This window comes from Culex pipiens, chromosome 2 (assembly GCF_016801865.2).
Source record: "Culex pipiens pallens isolate TS chromosome 2, TS_CPP_V2, whole genome shotgun sequence".
Taxonomy (NCBI): Eukaryota; Metazoa; Arthropoda; class Insecta; order Diptera; family Culicidae; genus Culex; species Culex pipiens.
Window position 1 is genome coordinate 28702213 of NC_068938.1, and position 15958 is coordinate 28718170.

Genomic DNA, 15958 nt, shown 5'->3' on the forward strand with positions numbered 1-15958 from the left:
ATTGTATTTGTTTGGCGTTCGTGCGTTTGGTCATACTCAAAAACCAAAACAGTTTCTAAAAGTATTACTTTTTAATACAAGTGCTGAAAAGTTTGAATTTTCAGCACTTCAGCACTGGGTCATGAAAATTATATTGATAATATATACACTCAAACCCCGATGGTTTGACACCAACTGTTGTCAAACGAACGGGGTCACTTTGACACCCCTTTTACACGGAGTTCACACACACTACCAAACGTTTGCGCCGTGTAAGAAGTGACAGTTCGCTATTTTTGGTTTGATTTTGACCAACCAACGGGGTACAAACTACAAACATCTTGGGGGATGATATTTTTTTATTTATATTTAATTTTTTTCATAACATAAATTCTGATTTACTGTAGTAAAAGTCAAAATACACAGTACTTCAGTTAAATGTTTCATGTGATAAAAGTACAACTTTAAATGAATGTGTTCTTAAGGATCCCAACTTTAGTAGTTTATTTTGCACATAAATTGAGAAAAAATCACCTCAAAAACATACACTACCTTTTAAACTTGAATTGCGGTATAATTTTACATGAAAAAAATAATCAGTTTCTTTCCATTTTATGCCAGAAGTTTTTGTACTTTTTACAGTGCGCAGTTGATTTGGTTCCGTAATGAACAGCTGTTCTTTTGTTCTGGCTTTGTTTTGGTGCCGTAAATGACAGTTCCCTTTTGTTCTGGTGCCGTAATTGACAGCTGGTGATGGCTGCAGTCGAGCTGCCTGTAGTGAGATATAGATGTCACCCCCCCTGAGCAGAATGCATCACTATGAATACAAAGAGACAAGTTGTTAAAAGCACAGCTAAAAAAGTAGTAATCCAGCTGCGTGTAAAAGGCCTGGGTGTAAAATAAACTTTGCATTATTTTATGAAATTCTGTGTAATATTACACCCTGAAATATGTAGCCCATCAGTATGGGAAACCTACTTAACCGAAATGTCAAGTTCATATATGCGTTTATCCTTACAGCTTTTCATCGGTCTGATGGCCGAGTGGGCTAAGGCGCCAGTCCTTACTGTTGGTGCTGGGTTTGAATCCCGTCAGTTACAACTTTTTTTGTATTTGCAAAAATTGTACATGCAGTGTGTAATATTAAGTGTTTATTTTGACGAAGGTGATGTGCATGCTTTTGCATGCGATTTTAACATCGGATTTTTTGCTGTGAGGAATAACTCATCTCTTTGTAATCATAATGTAAATAAAACTTTTAACTTCTAACTTAAGGTCTTATTTCAAAATAGTCAGAATGTACAATCTATGTAATTGTTTCCAAAAAAAAACCCTGAACACAAACCACGGCCCTGGCCCATCGTGTATGAAAAATGGGTCCACCGTTCAGTTCTCTTTCACCGTGAATCCCCCCCTAAAAGAAGAGATAAATAGATATCCCTCCGCACTCTATTCACGGCACGACGGCAGACGGTTGAAGCCTGTAGCCAAAGCACCCAGGACAACTACCCGGTACAACCTACAGTCGAGACAGACTCCCCTTCGAGCGATTCAACCACCAGGATGCCTGGGCTCGGAAAAATGGGAGCGTTCCGCGCTTGGATAATATACGACAGGGTACGGCATAAACAGCCGGGAAAAGCGATTCGCCCTCCGTTCGTTCGTAGTTTCCATTCGGGATGGTGGAAAACTTCACCACCAAAGTGCCACGTGGAACGAGTCCGAGAAGGGGAGAAGGGGAAACCCATAAAATACGTATGGATGCGGCAATAGCAATAGCTGAAAGCGAATATCCTCCTCGCACAATATGAGTCAGGGAAAAAAGATACGTTGAGGAGGACGATGGCACAGGGCTGAAGACGAGAAAAGTTAGACAAAAGAATACCGGAATCCTCTGTGTAGGAGGGGGTGGAGTTGACTAAAAGGAATACTAATAGCTCATCTTACCCCCAACCCTCCTACACTGTTGAACGGCTTTGGGTGGAGAGACCTTAAAACGAATAGTACAGTGCTTAGAAAATCTTAATAGGATATTTTTATAAAAGCAAGATGAGATTATTTTTTGGACAGTTTAAACTAATTTGTCTTTTCAGGAGTCAATCTTTTTTTTAACCCAAAATCTTGACGCCACTTGTGTTGATAATTTCTGATTTCTGATGAATGGAAATAGTTGTTTTTAAGCAGAGACTATTACTGCCATTCGATTGTATTAAAGGTGGCAAAACTCTGTGGTCAAATTTGGTTATGATTTTTATTTCTATAGATGATTTTTCATATGATCATCTATAGATCTATACAATTTGAATAGTCCATTTAAATTACCAACATTCGGTAAATGTTATCTCTGGATCATAAAACAAAACCCCCCAAAATAAAAACAAAAATCCGTTTCCATGTTCACACCAGGTCGACGATAAAAATCAATTATTCAGCACGTCTGTCTCCTCGTTAATTTTCATTCGCTCGGCTAAACTGTTCCATTTATTTTCATTAAAGCTGCCACCGCGCGTATTGTTCACAGAGTCTGAGAGACCAACTGCTCTCCCTGTGGGACCACATTACGTGACACTCGCAAAGCCAGCAGCCGCCCAACTGAAGGAGATCCAATGTAGAGCAATCTCGGGCTAATGAAATAATCGAATCGAGCAAAGAACTTAACTTTTACTCGATTACCGTCGGGGTTCATGGGATGCACTTTTCCCGGTTTCCTGGGGTGGAAAACTTTTCTCCAGTAATCGGATAAAATAGTTGAACGTCCAAAGGAATCGCTGCAAGGACGAAAACGTCGAAAAGTGTTTTCATTTAACGGAGCAGAATTAATGATAATTGGACCAGTCTCAGCACTGGGGACCGCCTGGAAGCAGAGAAAGGACATCGTTGACACTGTCGGAACGGTTAACAAGAAGAGAGCAGCAGCAAGATGACCAGATGATGTGTCCACCGGGGGGGAGGAGTTCCTTTGTGATCCATCAACCACCCACAATATTTGTTTGAAACATACCACTCCATTAAAGTTGGACAAGTTTTTTTTTGCTGAGTTCAAGTTCTACCCTAGGTTCAGCTTCGCAGCAGTGTAAAACTTCAGCGTACGACTCCCTTGGCCATTTCTCCTTCCCGGACAGAGAAGGGATGATGGCTTGTAGAAATGTCGAAATGCTCGAACCCCAACAACGTCGGAGGACGCACTTTCTCCGGTTCTTCCGACAGAGAGAAACAACCCTGTGAAGGCAGCCCATAATAGCTTCCCTGGGACATGCCGTAAAGTGTAGCAATGAATTTTTATTTCAATTTTATTTCGGTATAATTTGTAGCTACCTGACGGTGGTGGTGTCGTCTTCCTAGGGGTTCGTCGGAGTGGTGGGGGTGGTGGCGTTTTTGTGTTGTTGTAACGATGCCACCCCCCGCACTCGTAGTCGACACGTCACCACGCAAACGGAACAAAACCGTTGTACACGCGCCTCATCCGCTGGGGGACCACCCTGGTAACATTTTTAAACTTACAGGTTTTATCATGGTTCTGATAACCGTCATACGGCCTAAATAGGCTTTTATGGCCTACTTAAAACCTAAAATGTTACTAGGGCATTTCTGTGTTCTGTGTATGTGTGCAGGAAAAATGGTTTGGAGTTTTTTTTATTTGTCAGATGATTCCGATTTTGCTTCAAATTTAACGGAATGGTCCGCCGAAACAAATTTAAAGGTAAAAAAATTAAACTTGATTCTCCAAAAAATCATAATTTATATAAACACAAGGTTGTTTCTTTAAAAAAAACATTGGTTCCATAAAAATATCAACAACAATCGATTCGATTATCGATTTTTAATCTAAGTTCATTTTTGGGCTTGTATGAAAATTGCGATAAAATTCTTCAGTTTTTTTTTGTTTAGTCAAAGTAGGCATTTTTAAGGGTCAACACATCACCCTGGTGAAGATTGAGCAGCGTTATCGGTGCAGTTTTGGCGATTTTGCAGAACAAAATGGCTATTTTTGGAAAATCACACACAATCACAGATTGTGACAACGACCATTTAGTATTTATCAAGAAAATTATCAAGAAAAGTTTCAATTAATTGTTGTATGTATGTATGTATTAGTACCCCCGTCTTGGCAGGACTTGGCCATGACTGTAGAAAATAAATTTCAATTAATAGTTTAATCAAAATAACCAATACACATTAAAAAAAATCATGGTAATATTATATCTAAGAAAGGGTACATCTAGAAACAAATCCAAAGATTTTGTTTTTGAAAATGTCCTATGAACTATTGTGTTTCATATGTTTATTTAATAGGACCTTTAAAATCTAGAAATGTGCAATTTTATCCCTAATAATGTTTTAAATTCACCACTATTTCAGTAAATTGCATTTTTTCCTGTCTAAATTGATGTTCTATTACAGCATTAAAAAAGTAATATTAAACCATAAAATTTTACACATTCCAAATTTACACATTTTTCTACTGTGTATATTTTGAAAAACAAAAGATTTAATGTATTTAAAAATTCTAGAAAAATAAGACAAAAATCCTTCACTGGATGAGAAATTGGTCTATTTCACACATCTGGAGTTTCTTTAAAAAGGTTCCATACACAAAGTTTTTATTCTTTTTTTTTTTTTTTGCTTTTTGGGTGTATTTGAAGCCGCCTTGAGTCAAAAAAAAACATAAAGCAAAATATTTAAATTGGACCTTTAAGAAAAAAAACTCGGAAAATGTGAATTGCGTCATCAAGTAAAAGAAAGCAAATTTTCAAAAGCTGTTTAAAGCATCTTGTAGGGTTTGTGGGGAACGCCCGAAATGGTCGTTGCCACAAAATTTGCTTTGCAAAAATCCTTTTTGAAAATCAAATGGTTTTTTAATGTTCATGTATGCCGTGCCAAATATTTTTGAAGTTTGTGTTCTTTGACTCGAAAAAAATAAAAAATAAAAAACTAAAATTACTAAATTTAAATTACTTTCAAACCAGCCCAGTTCTTTTGCAATCATTTGTTTAGTCAGTCTTGCCAAAATTAATTTTCATATCATTCTCGAACGACGAAATGGCCTACCTTATAATAGTCTACAATACCAGCACTAAAATAAGTGCTGAAAAGTTGAATTTTTCAGCACTATTATCGAAAAGTATCATTTTTTATGTTTTTTTTTATTTGAACGGTGAGTTTATTTAACGCATGGATGTTTGACATAACATTCCATTTCAAAGGTGTTTTTCGGAATCGCAACAAATGTTGTAAACAACTCGTTGCAAAACTTGATTCTTCTATTTTGCAATTTGTTGCATAAACTACTATTTTGGAACATTAAAATTGAAATTCGCAAAAAAAATCTAAATATTTTGAAATAGCCCAAACATGCTAAACATGATCGTCAACAAGTGGAAAATGAATTTCTAGTTGTTTACAGTTGATTAGAATTCAATTTCCTTAAAAAACTTTAAGTTTCGTGAAAAAATTAATTCCCCCTGATTTTTCGGGCAGATTTTAAGGGGGCGTTATAAACTTTGAACAATATTTGCAACGGCCTTACTTCAAAACAGAAAGAGTTGTTCAGTGTAAATTTGTAACAAAAATATGATATACAATTTGAATATGTTCATTTAGAGCAGCGATTCTCAACCTTCTTCTAGGCCGGTACCGGCCGGCCCGGTACCCCCATTGAGAATCGCTGATTTAGAGTAAAAATGTTTTTTTTAACAGCCAACATTAAAATAATTGTTATTACCGGCTCCGTGGCTTAATGGTTACGGCTTCTGCCTCACAAGCAGAAGGTTCAGGGATCAAATCCCGGTCGGTACCTTTGAAATTTGGAATCAGGAATTGGAACTTTGAATATGAACAAAAAAAAACGAAGCTTGAATCAGGTGGGATTCGAACTCACACCTTTGGATTGATGGTCTGGGACTCTAACCAGTCGGCCATTTGAAGGTTTTAAAACATGCTGTATTCTTCTCATATTAAATACGCTCTGATCCCTGATTTGCCTGAAGGGATTGGGAGTCTTAAGATAGATCAAGGATCCGTCTGGTGCTTGCTTCTATAGGGACGTGGCGTTGCATCGTGCTGCCATCTGGTTTTTTTAAGTGCAAGAGTGGAAAAGAGCTGAGTCATCGTCTAAAAATAGACGGCGTCCTATCTCGCCCAGCAAAATAAAGTCGATAAAGTAGTCGGTTTCGATGAGAAAAAGTGGAAAACGTGGTCTAAAAATAGCGACGCCATCCCCCTATGTTAAGGCGGGGCCGGACAATGCCCAACGACCTCGGATTTGGGCCGCTAGGATCTCTGCCATTCTGAAATGGGTCGTTGGAAGCAGAGCGAGGGCTATCACCACCTAATACCCGGGACTGAGATAAGTTGTATCAGCATTCGGCATATACAAAGTCTGATACAAACTATACTTTCCCATAATTTCGCTACCGGTTAGCGGGTATTGGATTGGACCACACACACACACAACATTAAAATGATTGTTATTACTTCATCACATCAGTTTCATTTAGAGGGTGACGAGCGGCAATTCCGGGGATACATTTTTGTGAAATTAGCCATTTTTGAACATCTCGATTCCCGGGAAATTTGGTCCAGACCCCCGGGAATTTCTATGCATAGATAAATTGAAGCAAAAAAAAAAATAATAAAGCCAATCATCAACATTAGATGAGTAAAAATATCTGCATTAAAAAAAAACAATTTTTAAGTTCGATTCCACCTAAATAATTCTGCTATGCTGTCGCTCGAAGCTAGTCCGTCCCATATGGAATTTCGTCAATTTTGAGGTAATGATACAGTTTGGTTCGAAATCATGTAAACTATCAGAAACACCAATAAAATTTAGTACCTTGTTCTAGAAACCCGCAGAAAATCCACTTTTTCGTGAAATTCTAACACGTAGCCTTATGGGCGGGACAACATTGACATGCGTTTTTCTCGGCTTGCTGTTTTTACATATGGGACGGACTAGCTGCGAGCGGCAGTATGGTTTACCTAAAATGTGCAGTCACAGCCCAGAAATCGAAAACTCCTCTAGTAAAAGTTAGTTTACTTCTTTTTTCGAGGTTATATCCTGTTTAGAAGGCAAGTCATTTTTTCTTACTTGTATGTAATTCAATCATTATTTTTGAAAAACATTATTCAGTTTTTCATGTAACAGTAAATATTCCTTTATTACATACTTACAGATGACATTGAGGAAAAAGCAGTTTAATTTTTTTACATAAGGCCGATGCAAATATTTAAAAAAGTTTTTGTCCCTCGGCCCTGGCCGAGGTCAAGGGGGGGGGGGGGCAAAAAAATAAAAAAATATAAAAATTTAAATAACAAGCCATAGTCTTCACATTTAAATGAAAAAAGTGTTTTAAAAAGCATTTTACACTAGTTCAGTTGTTTTGCAATCATAAGTTTTCAAAAAATCTAAGATCTGACAAAAACAAAAATTGTATCGAAAAAAAAGATTTTGCATCGAAAATTTTCAAAAAATCTTAAGATTGTTTTATAAACCCAAACATGCTATAAATGATTTTAAACGCAGGAGAATGTATTTTAATTTGATTTCAGCTGGTTGCACTTGAATTTTCATTGAAATTTTGATGTTTATTGTAAAAAAATTTTTTTTTGCCCCCAGATTTTTCGGGCCAATTTTGAAGGGGGGGGGTGACAAAAACTTTTAAAAATATTTGTACCAGCCTAATAAAGTATAAAAACAATGAAAAAATGTAAGTGTTCAGATAACATGATCAAAATATATCTGAATAATCGAAACTTCAACTTAACACGACTCCAAATCGAATCTCACCTATTTGTTACCCCAAAACATCCAAATTCGCTTTAAATCCACCATTCACCAGCTCCGTTCACGCAGCATAACTAAACAACATCAGCACATATCTTTTAGCACCTCATCTATCACCAACAAAACAACTCAATATCAACCGATAAACGCTGGCTTATGCTGGCTGTCACAAAACCGTCCTCAGCTGATGTTGCTCGACGTTACTCTACCGCCACACACAAGTGAACCATACGCGAAAACAAAAGAGAAAAGGGACACGAACGAAACCACACCCCACTCTCGCACACAACCACACACCACCCAACCAATCAGCTGCGTTGTACTAAAACCAACACCATCAAACGAATCGTGCCAACGGTACTTGCGGGGAGGTGAGTGCGCGCGCGAGCATAGAACGTGAGCATAGAAACCCTCGCCGTTTGCGTGTGTGTGCGAGCATAAACTGCTACGTTCAAGTCGTGTTCTAAAACCGTCCAAAAGGGTACTCGGCCTCAGTACGAGTTTGTCAACCAATCGATAAGGGTGTGCTGGCCGAAGCACGTCCCGCTCCGTCAGAGTCCGTCGCGCGAAACGTGCGCGTTTGGAAAAACAAGCCGGATTCTGTCCCAAGTGGGTCGTGTTGTGTGGGTGTGAATTGGGGGACGAGGTCTGAAGGAGGTGGAAAATCGATCCGTTTTTCCAAACCCCCCAAGAGAAGAGAGTGAGAGCTGGAGGCCACGTCGTCGTCGTCTGGTTGTGGTCCAGGGTGCAAATTTGCTGACAGTGAATTTTTATGTGGTCAAATGAAATAACGAAATTAAGCATGTGTCGTAAAATCTCGATCGACAAGTGATTGAGAAGAGTTGGGAGATTTATTTTCTCTGAAAAAAAAGGTTCGACAGACGAAAGGAAAAATTGAAGATTTCAACTGGAACAAAAAGTTGTGCAATTAAAGTTAAAAAAAAAGTCTAAAAACATCAAACAAAATTCAAAATGGAAATGCTAAAGCTCATGATGGATACCAGTGATTACATGGCGAATCTGGCCAGTAGTGTGAATAACAACAACAACAACGAGATTAGCAAAAAGGATTTGCTGCACCAGCAGCGATCGCCGAGTCCGGAGTATCGAGTGCCACCGATAAATCTGGATGAGCTACCGGAGGCGTTACTTTGTGAGTGTTTTTTACAAAGATATTTAAAGTGATAAGTTATTGAAAAACGAATTTGGGTTTATTCAATCATAAATTTAAAGTATGTTTTAAATTATAAAATAACAAAAAAGCACAAAACATTTTGTAATAATTATAATAGAGTATTTTGAATTTACTGCAAAAAAAAAACATGTAAGCCAATTGCAAAAACACTATTAATAAAAAAATCCTTCAAAAATATAAATGTAAGCAGAATTAAAAAAAAAGTATTTGAAAATACAGTTTGGAATAAAATATGTTAAAGCGTTTTTGACCGTTAACGCTTAAAAAATCACTTATAGAACAGCTGTAAATATATTTTCTTGCAAAAGATCGATGATTTGAAACTGTTTACATAAAATCCCAGTGGTATCTTTTTTTAATGTTTTAATTCAACAGAAACTGATGTTCCTGACGTAGAATTACACTTTTTTCATAATATCTGTCACCATTTCCATTATTTCCATTATTACCATATTTTTTTCTGTACATTTTGACATTTTCTTGAAAAACGTGAAATTAAAATATTCTTGGATTCCCACAAAATTTTATGATTTCTCAGAATCACAAGTAATCTAAATGTTAAAAAAGTTGTATTCTCGTAGTTCTCGAAAATGCAACTTAAAACAAAATGAATTGGCTGTTAATGATAAAAAAACTTACACTCACTTACACATAGATACTACGTAAAAAAGTTTATTTTGAACGGAACTGCCGAGGTTTGCATTGATGATTGCAAAAAAAAATCAAGACTATTTTGAAATCCGATTTCGAACAACAATGTTGTCGATTTTGAAAACATTTACATTGAAATCGAGAAAAATGTTGACTTCATTTCAATGTTTAAGAATTCGAAAACATAGAGTTACCGGATTTGCTTACAAGATTTCTATCCGTGTAGTTTTGTTGTGAACAGACATCAAATACATTCCTAGTAAAATTAAATTTATCTGAATAACATTTTAACATGTCAGGCGACTGTAAAGAGAAGAGTCAATACAAAGATTTGTTTGATATTATGGTGGACCAGAGTTGTTAAGCCATATTTTCAGTGTTATTTAATTTAAGCATTTTTTCTAAATTCGTGGATTTTGCTTTTTCTTTTTTTTTGCAAAAATTTCAGTGGATTTTGATCATGTACATAAATACATATTAAATAAAAGTATAACAAAGGGATTCAGTATAAAATGCAATATAAATCGATAATTTTATAAACAAAACCAGTTTTAACAAATTTCACACCAAATTCCGTCTTTTTAACAATTCTACCTAAGTTTATATGTATTTTGTTAAAAGGCTTATAAACTTAGTTAACTAAACATAAAAATTGATTTTTTTTTTCTTAAAAATCTTTATCAGCTACTTCAGTGATGGTACATTTAACGTACAAATAAAGTTTGAACATCTTATTTCTGATTTTAACAAGAAAAACGATGACTATCAAAGTCACCCCGGAATTTAAACTAAGAAATTTTAACGTAACTATTTTTCTAAACACTATTGAAAAACTTTTTTCTCAAAATAGTGCATGGACTTTGCGTGGCCTACCTCAGTACTTGTTTTAAAAATAATAATCTTGAGAAAAACCTTACCTGTTGGGAAATATTCCAAAAACAAATTGAAATCCTATCAAAGTCACCCCGGTTTACGGTACGAGACTGCCGAATGGTTAAGAAAAAATAAGGATAAAGTATTAACTCTGAATATGCAGCTGACTTAGTTTTCCTTATTGGAAATTATTATCCAAATCGTAGTAGATCAAATGAAGTTAGAATCATCAAAATCGGTTGAGCTTGTTTAAGTTGAAATATCCCAATTTTGTTACGTTTTATTATGAGAAAGACTTCCATTGACCAAAAAGTTAATATCGTAGGCTTGTAGTGCAAACAATTTCCTAACTTTTGAGGTTATATTAAAAATTTCAATTTTTCACAAGCGGTTTGCAAGAGGGCTCATATTTGGCGTGAATTCATCTCATGAATAGACTAACAAACGCTGAAAGTTTCCTCTTGGGCACCTTGATTCAGCCTGTGACCAACTCCAGAAAAAAGCTATAAAAATTTAAAAATCATTTTGTTGAGGTCAAGATTGAAGTCATTATTTTTCAAAGCATTGGCTCAAAGTATGCTTTGATTGCCTTGGGAAGGTTTGACATTTCATAATTTTGTATGGGATTTTATACACAATCCGTGCAGTAGATTACAACATTAAATGGCACATCAACTTTAAGGTAAATCAAACACGATTTCTAAACGACCAGCAATTCAAAATTTGCACCTTCAGACCCCTTCCCATGCTGCCGTCCCCTACGATGAGCAGCACCGTGGCCCTCTCGCTCGCCGTCCTACTTCACCTGGGTCTAAAAATTCAAGTCTTCATGGATCCCCCGTCTGAGTTTTGCTCCCTGTCGCTAAACCTGCGCAGCATCCTCTTCCTGTCCTCGGTCGTAATGTACCTGTCCACAACCCGGATCTTCCCCCGGCGCTACCGGAAGCTGCCCTCCGTCGCGATGGCCGTCGTAGAGTTCTTCTTCTTCCTGTTGGCGATCGAGTTTGGGATGGTCGTGTTTTGGTGCCGCTTTGAGGCGTTCCTGTTCAAGGTGCTGGACTGTCTGGTGGCCAGCAAGTCGTCTGTGATTTATGCCGACATCAGCGGGGATAAGCTGGTCGAGTTTGTGCTGACCCTTTGCAGCATCCTGACGTTCGCCTGTACGGCGATTGCAACCGGGTACGTGAGTCTTGGTGCCCGGGTGTACGACACGATCGCCGAGAAACTCCAGCGGTTAACGGAATGTGTCCGTCAAAAGCAAGAGCCCCAGAGGATTTGTCCGGAACATTTGTGTCGACCGGTGGTGGAGGGGGAGGATACAGCGCAGAGCAGTACGATGGGGAGCAGTAGAAACAGGAGTCGCAGTAGAGCGGATGACGAATTTGATGAACAGCCAGCGAGGGCACTTCGAGCGCGGAACAGAACGATCAACTACAGCGAGTTTGCCAGACGGACGAGGCGGTCCTCGTCGAGAAGGAGGAATTGATTATTGAAAAGAGTCAAGCATGGAATGGATGGAAAACTTATGACATATATTTTTATAAGGTTTGGGAAGCGCAATAATAAATTTTTAGTCTTGTACATAAATGGTTTCATTGCATTCTCTATTCGTTATTACCCTTTTCTCTATTAGCCAGCAATAGATAACTAATCAAATGAAACAGCAATAATCAAAATTAGTCAAAAATTTACCAATACATTTTTTTCGCTTTTTGACGTTCCGAGAAAAGGCGTTTTGGCTGACCATTATGTGCATTATCCCGAAGTTTGGTTGAATGTGGTTGCCGAAGTCCCGAGACAAAATTAAAAATAATTCTGTAGTCATACCTGTACGTGTGTCAAACGGCTTCTGACTAAATTCCCTTTTGCCAGTTGTCGCAATTACAGCAATTTTTAATGTGTCAAGAGAGCACGATCAGACCAGACATGCATGTGAACGAACTGTACTTGAACTTCCCGTTCTTATATGCACATCTAGGAGGCACAGAACATGGTGTTTTTACCACCTTACGAGAACGCGTGCCGAACTATTAGCGGCTCTTTGAAAAATTGTACAAGTTTTTTTTTATTTTCTAACAATCTTCACTTATATTTTGAGCAAGGCCAGTTCTATTCACGAACTGGTGTAGCGCTGAAGCTCAATCTGAGATCTTCAACAAACAATTAAATATTAAATTAAAACTCACCTTAAACAACAATGAAATGGATAGATTTGCTAGTAAAGCGCACGATTGGTTGTTTCCTAATATGGAAATCCCACAGCACAGGTTCAAAAGGCCAAAAACTATGCAGAAAACGGGTTTCCATAAAAATGGTCCTCAAACATCCGAATTTCTTAACTTAGCTCACTTGGCAGCTATTCCGGATATTTTATATTTGTTCCACACACGGATGTCTGATGAATTTTTCACTGTACGGTTTAATTAAGCCTCATTTTCCACATTTTTTCACTGCACAAAATTGAAACCAGAAAAAATATTGACATATGCACATACAGCCAAAGTTCTGACACAGTGCCCGTGCGCGTGCTTTGATTAAAAACACGGTGTTTTTAAGTCTTACAAGAACAAGAGCAGCACCCGTGCCGTGCCGATGCACCTCTGGATCAGACCATTACTTCTTTCATGCGACAACAATGCACGGAGTTTTTTTTTTAATATCTAAGGATTGAAATCGAATTTTGGGGATCTGTGAAGGTCAAAAGGTGAGACAATTAGAGCTTCACAAAATTACGTTCTTAACCCATTTTGTTCCAAAAAGCACGTGCTACAAGATAGCACGATCACGACGATTTGAGAATGCAAACAAAAACAAACAATTATATATTCATGCATGAGAGGTTTGCTTGCATCCAGTACGTAACGAAAAAACGAAACTATTGGCACTACGCCCCCCGGGGCATGGCCTTCCTCTAACGTGGGATTTCTGCTCCAGCGCCTCTGACGAGACAGGAGAAAACGGGACCGACGTTTTACTTCACCATCCGATAGAAGCTCAGTGGATAAGGCGGGAATCGAACCCGCGTCTCATAGCATCATCGGGATCGGCAGCCGAAGCCGCTACCCCTGCGCCACGAGACCCACCAGTACGTGTTATCATATATTTACCAAAAAAATAAGTTTTTTAAAACGAGTTCTTTTCAAATACTCAATCGTGTGCTTCCAAAAGTTTTTTTAATGGTTCAGCAAATTTTGCGAAATGATGATTTGGATTTTTGAAATATCCCCGCACTCAAGCAAAACTCAAAATGCAAAATAAATGTTCTAAGAATCGTTCTTATGCCAAATTTGCTGAATTTTCTAAGAACTTCTTTTTAAAATATGCGATTGAGTATTTGGGTTGGAATCCTCGAAAACTGGTCAATAATACTAAATAATCACAATTTCAATAAATTTTTGTGTAAAGTTATGATAACTCGTTTTGGATCGATGCAACTTTTCAAAATCGGTCACGCAATTTTAAAAAAAAGTTCCTTTGTCACCAAATTACTATGTTTCACGGTTTCGAGCTAAAATCATTGAAAACATGTCTTAATAAAAACCCAGAAAAATTGAAGTGTTCGTACCACCTCACCGTCACAAGATATTGAAAAATGATACTCGACTTCGTGATCACAGGCTAAAAAGTCATGAAAATCAAAGAGGGGTCTGTGCAGCTATTACAAAGTTTTAACTTGTTTAAATATACGTTCAATGTATATTTCGGGCTAGATGACCATACTTGTTTTAAGAATATTTTTAAATGAGCTCAAATTAAACATGAAAAACAATGTAAAATATACTTTAAATTGATTTCTGTTTATTGCCCTTCTAACTTTGTCAAACTTTTTGAAAATATATCCACTACACCCCAGGATAACTGGAATATTTTTAAAGGGTATGAATAAAATATTGAAAAATGTTTACAAGGGCCTTTGGTTTTTTATCAAATTCTGTAGTAATTTTCAGATACATTGTGGTTTGAACTTAAAAGTTAAATAAACCTAGATTCTTATATTAAATCTATAAAATATGAAATTTTCAATAATAATTAAATATTTTGTTTCTCCCTTTCAGCAACCATCCCCAAGTGCGGCGGCTGCCACGAGCTGATCCTGGACCGGTTCATCCTCAAAGTGTCCGACCGCACGTGGCACGCCAAGTGCCTCCAGTGCAGCGAGTGTCATGTCCAGCTCAACGAGAAGTGCTTCGCCCGGAACGGTCAGCTGTTCTGCAAGGACGACTTCTTCAAGTAAGCATTAAACATCACGGCTTTTGTCCTCCCTCGAAAGCAACGCCAAACTGTTTATATGTTAATGTTTGACCGTTTGTTTTACTCCTTTGTGAATGTTGCGGGTCCTACAGGCGGTACGGAACCAAGTGTGCGGCCTGTGATCTCGGCATTCCGCCAACCCAGGTGGTCCGGCGAGCCCAGGACAACGTGTACCACCTGCAGTGCTTTATGTGTTCGATGTGCTCGCGCCAGCTCAACACCGGCGACGAGTTCTACCTTATGGAGGACGGCAAGCTGGTCTGCAAGCCGGACTACGAGGCCGCGAAAGCAAAGGGTGAGCAATCTCTCGAGAGACCTATTAGCCACTTCTGTCGGGAATCGGCATCAATTACCGTTGTCAAGAGTCTAACCCTCCTTTTTTTGTTTCATTTTCCCCCTGCAAACAGGACTCTATCTCTCGGATGGGTCGCTAGACGGCGAATCGTCGAACAAACGTCCACGCACAACAATCACCGCCAAGCAGCTGGAGACGCTGAAGAGCGCCTACAACAGCAGTCCGAAGCCGGCCCGGCACGTCCGCGAGCAACTGTCCCAGGACACGGGGCTGGACATGCGGGTGGTGCAGGTGTGGTTTCAGAACAGGTACGATACAAATTTGAATTGCCGCTCAACAGTGCTGAAAAATCTTTCTGTTAAGGATATTTACAATATCTCAAGTCAGACAGTTTCAAATTATAGCAGCTAGAATCTTATTCAGAGCTTCATGAGCATCGCAAAAGTGAGATTCCAAAGAATTAAACTGATTTTTTCAATGTTCTATTGCAGACGAGCCAAAGAGAAACGACTGAAAAAGGATGCGGGCCGAACGCGGTGGAGTCAGTACTTCCGCTCGATGAAGGGTGGCAGCTCGCCGGGTAGACACGACAAGCTGCTCGACAAGGACGAGTTGAAGATCGATCTGGATAGCTTCAGCCATCATGGTGAGTTTGTTTGATGATATCCAGTCACGCAAAATGTTGACCATTTGTTCAATTGCAGATCTCAGCAACGATAGCTACAGTACATCCAACATGGGCCTCGAGGACGGCGCTTCGCCGCACAGCGGCCGGGGGTCCTACATCCACGGCAGTGGCAGTCCTCCGCCGTACCTCTCCAGCCATTCACCTCCGCCCATGGGACCGGGCCACCACTACGGCTCGTACCCGGACAATATCGTCTATACGCCACTAGGTGAGTAAGTAGCTCAAATTTGATCGAAATGC

General features: G+C 38.6%; 2 protein-coding genes across 6 annotated transcripts in view; both read left to right on the forward strand.

Annotated features, from left to right (window-relative positions):
- Nucleotides 1-15958, forward strand: part of LOC120415549 (LIM/homeobox protein Lhx3) — an 86037-nt gene that overhangs the window by 68885 nt on the left and 1194 nt on the right. Inside the window, exons 1-6 of one of the 5 annotated variants that reach the window (XM_039577121.2) lie at nt 8021-8918; nt 14540-14714; nt 14819-15030; nt 15143-15338; nt 15522-15676; nt 15735-15926. In XM_039577121.2, the coding sequence (XP_039433055.1) occupies nt 8738-8918; nt 14540-14714; nt 14819-15030; nt 15143-15338; nt 15522-15676; nt 15735-15926 (1111 nt within the window). In that variant the 5' untranslated portion in view covers nt 8021-8737. Of the gene's footprint in view, nt 1-8020; nt 8919-14539; nt 14715-14818; nt 15031-15142; nt 15339-15521; nt 15677-15734; nt 15931-15958 lie in introns of those variants that run through there. The other 4 variants (XM_039577122.2, XM_039577123.2, XM_039577119.2 and 1 more) reach the window with 4 other exon arrangements.
- LOC120415550 (uncharacterized) lies at nt 11037-12067 on the forward strand. The gene is made up of 2 exons (XM_039577124.2): nt 11037-11166; nt 11220-12067. Exon 2 carries the CDS (start codon nt 11230-11232, stop codon nt 11968-11970), a length of 741 nt encoding a protein of 246 aa, XP_039433058.1. The 5' UTR covers nt 11037-11166; nt 11220-11229; the 3' UTR covers nt 11971-12067.

Bases quoted from the DNA above. Each gene is read 5' to 3' on its own strand.
- LOC120415550 (XM_039577124.2), top strand. From the start codon at position 11,230: ATGCTGCCGTCCCCTACGATGAGCAGCACCGTGGCCCTCTCGCTCGCC.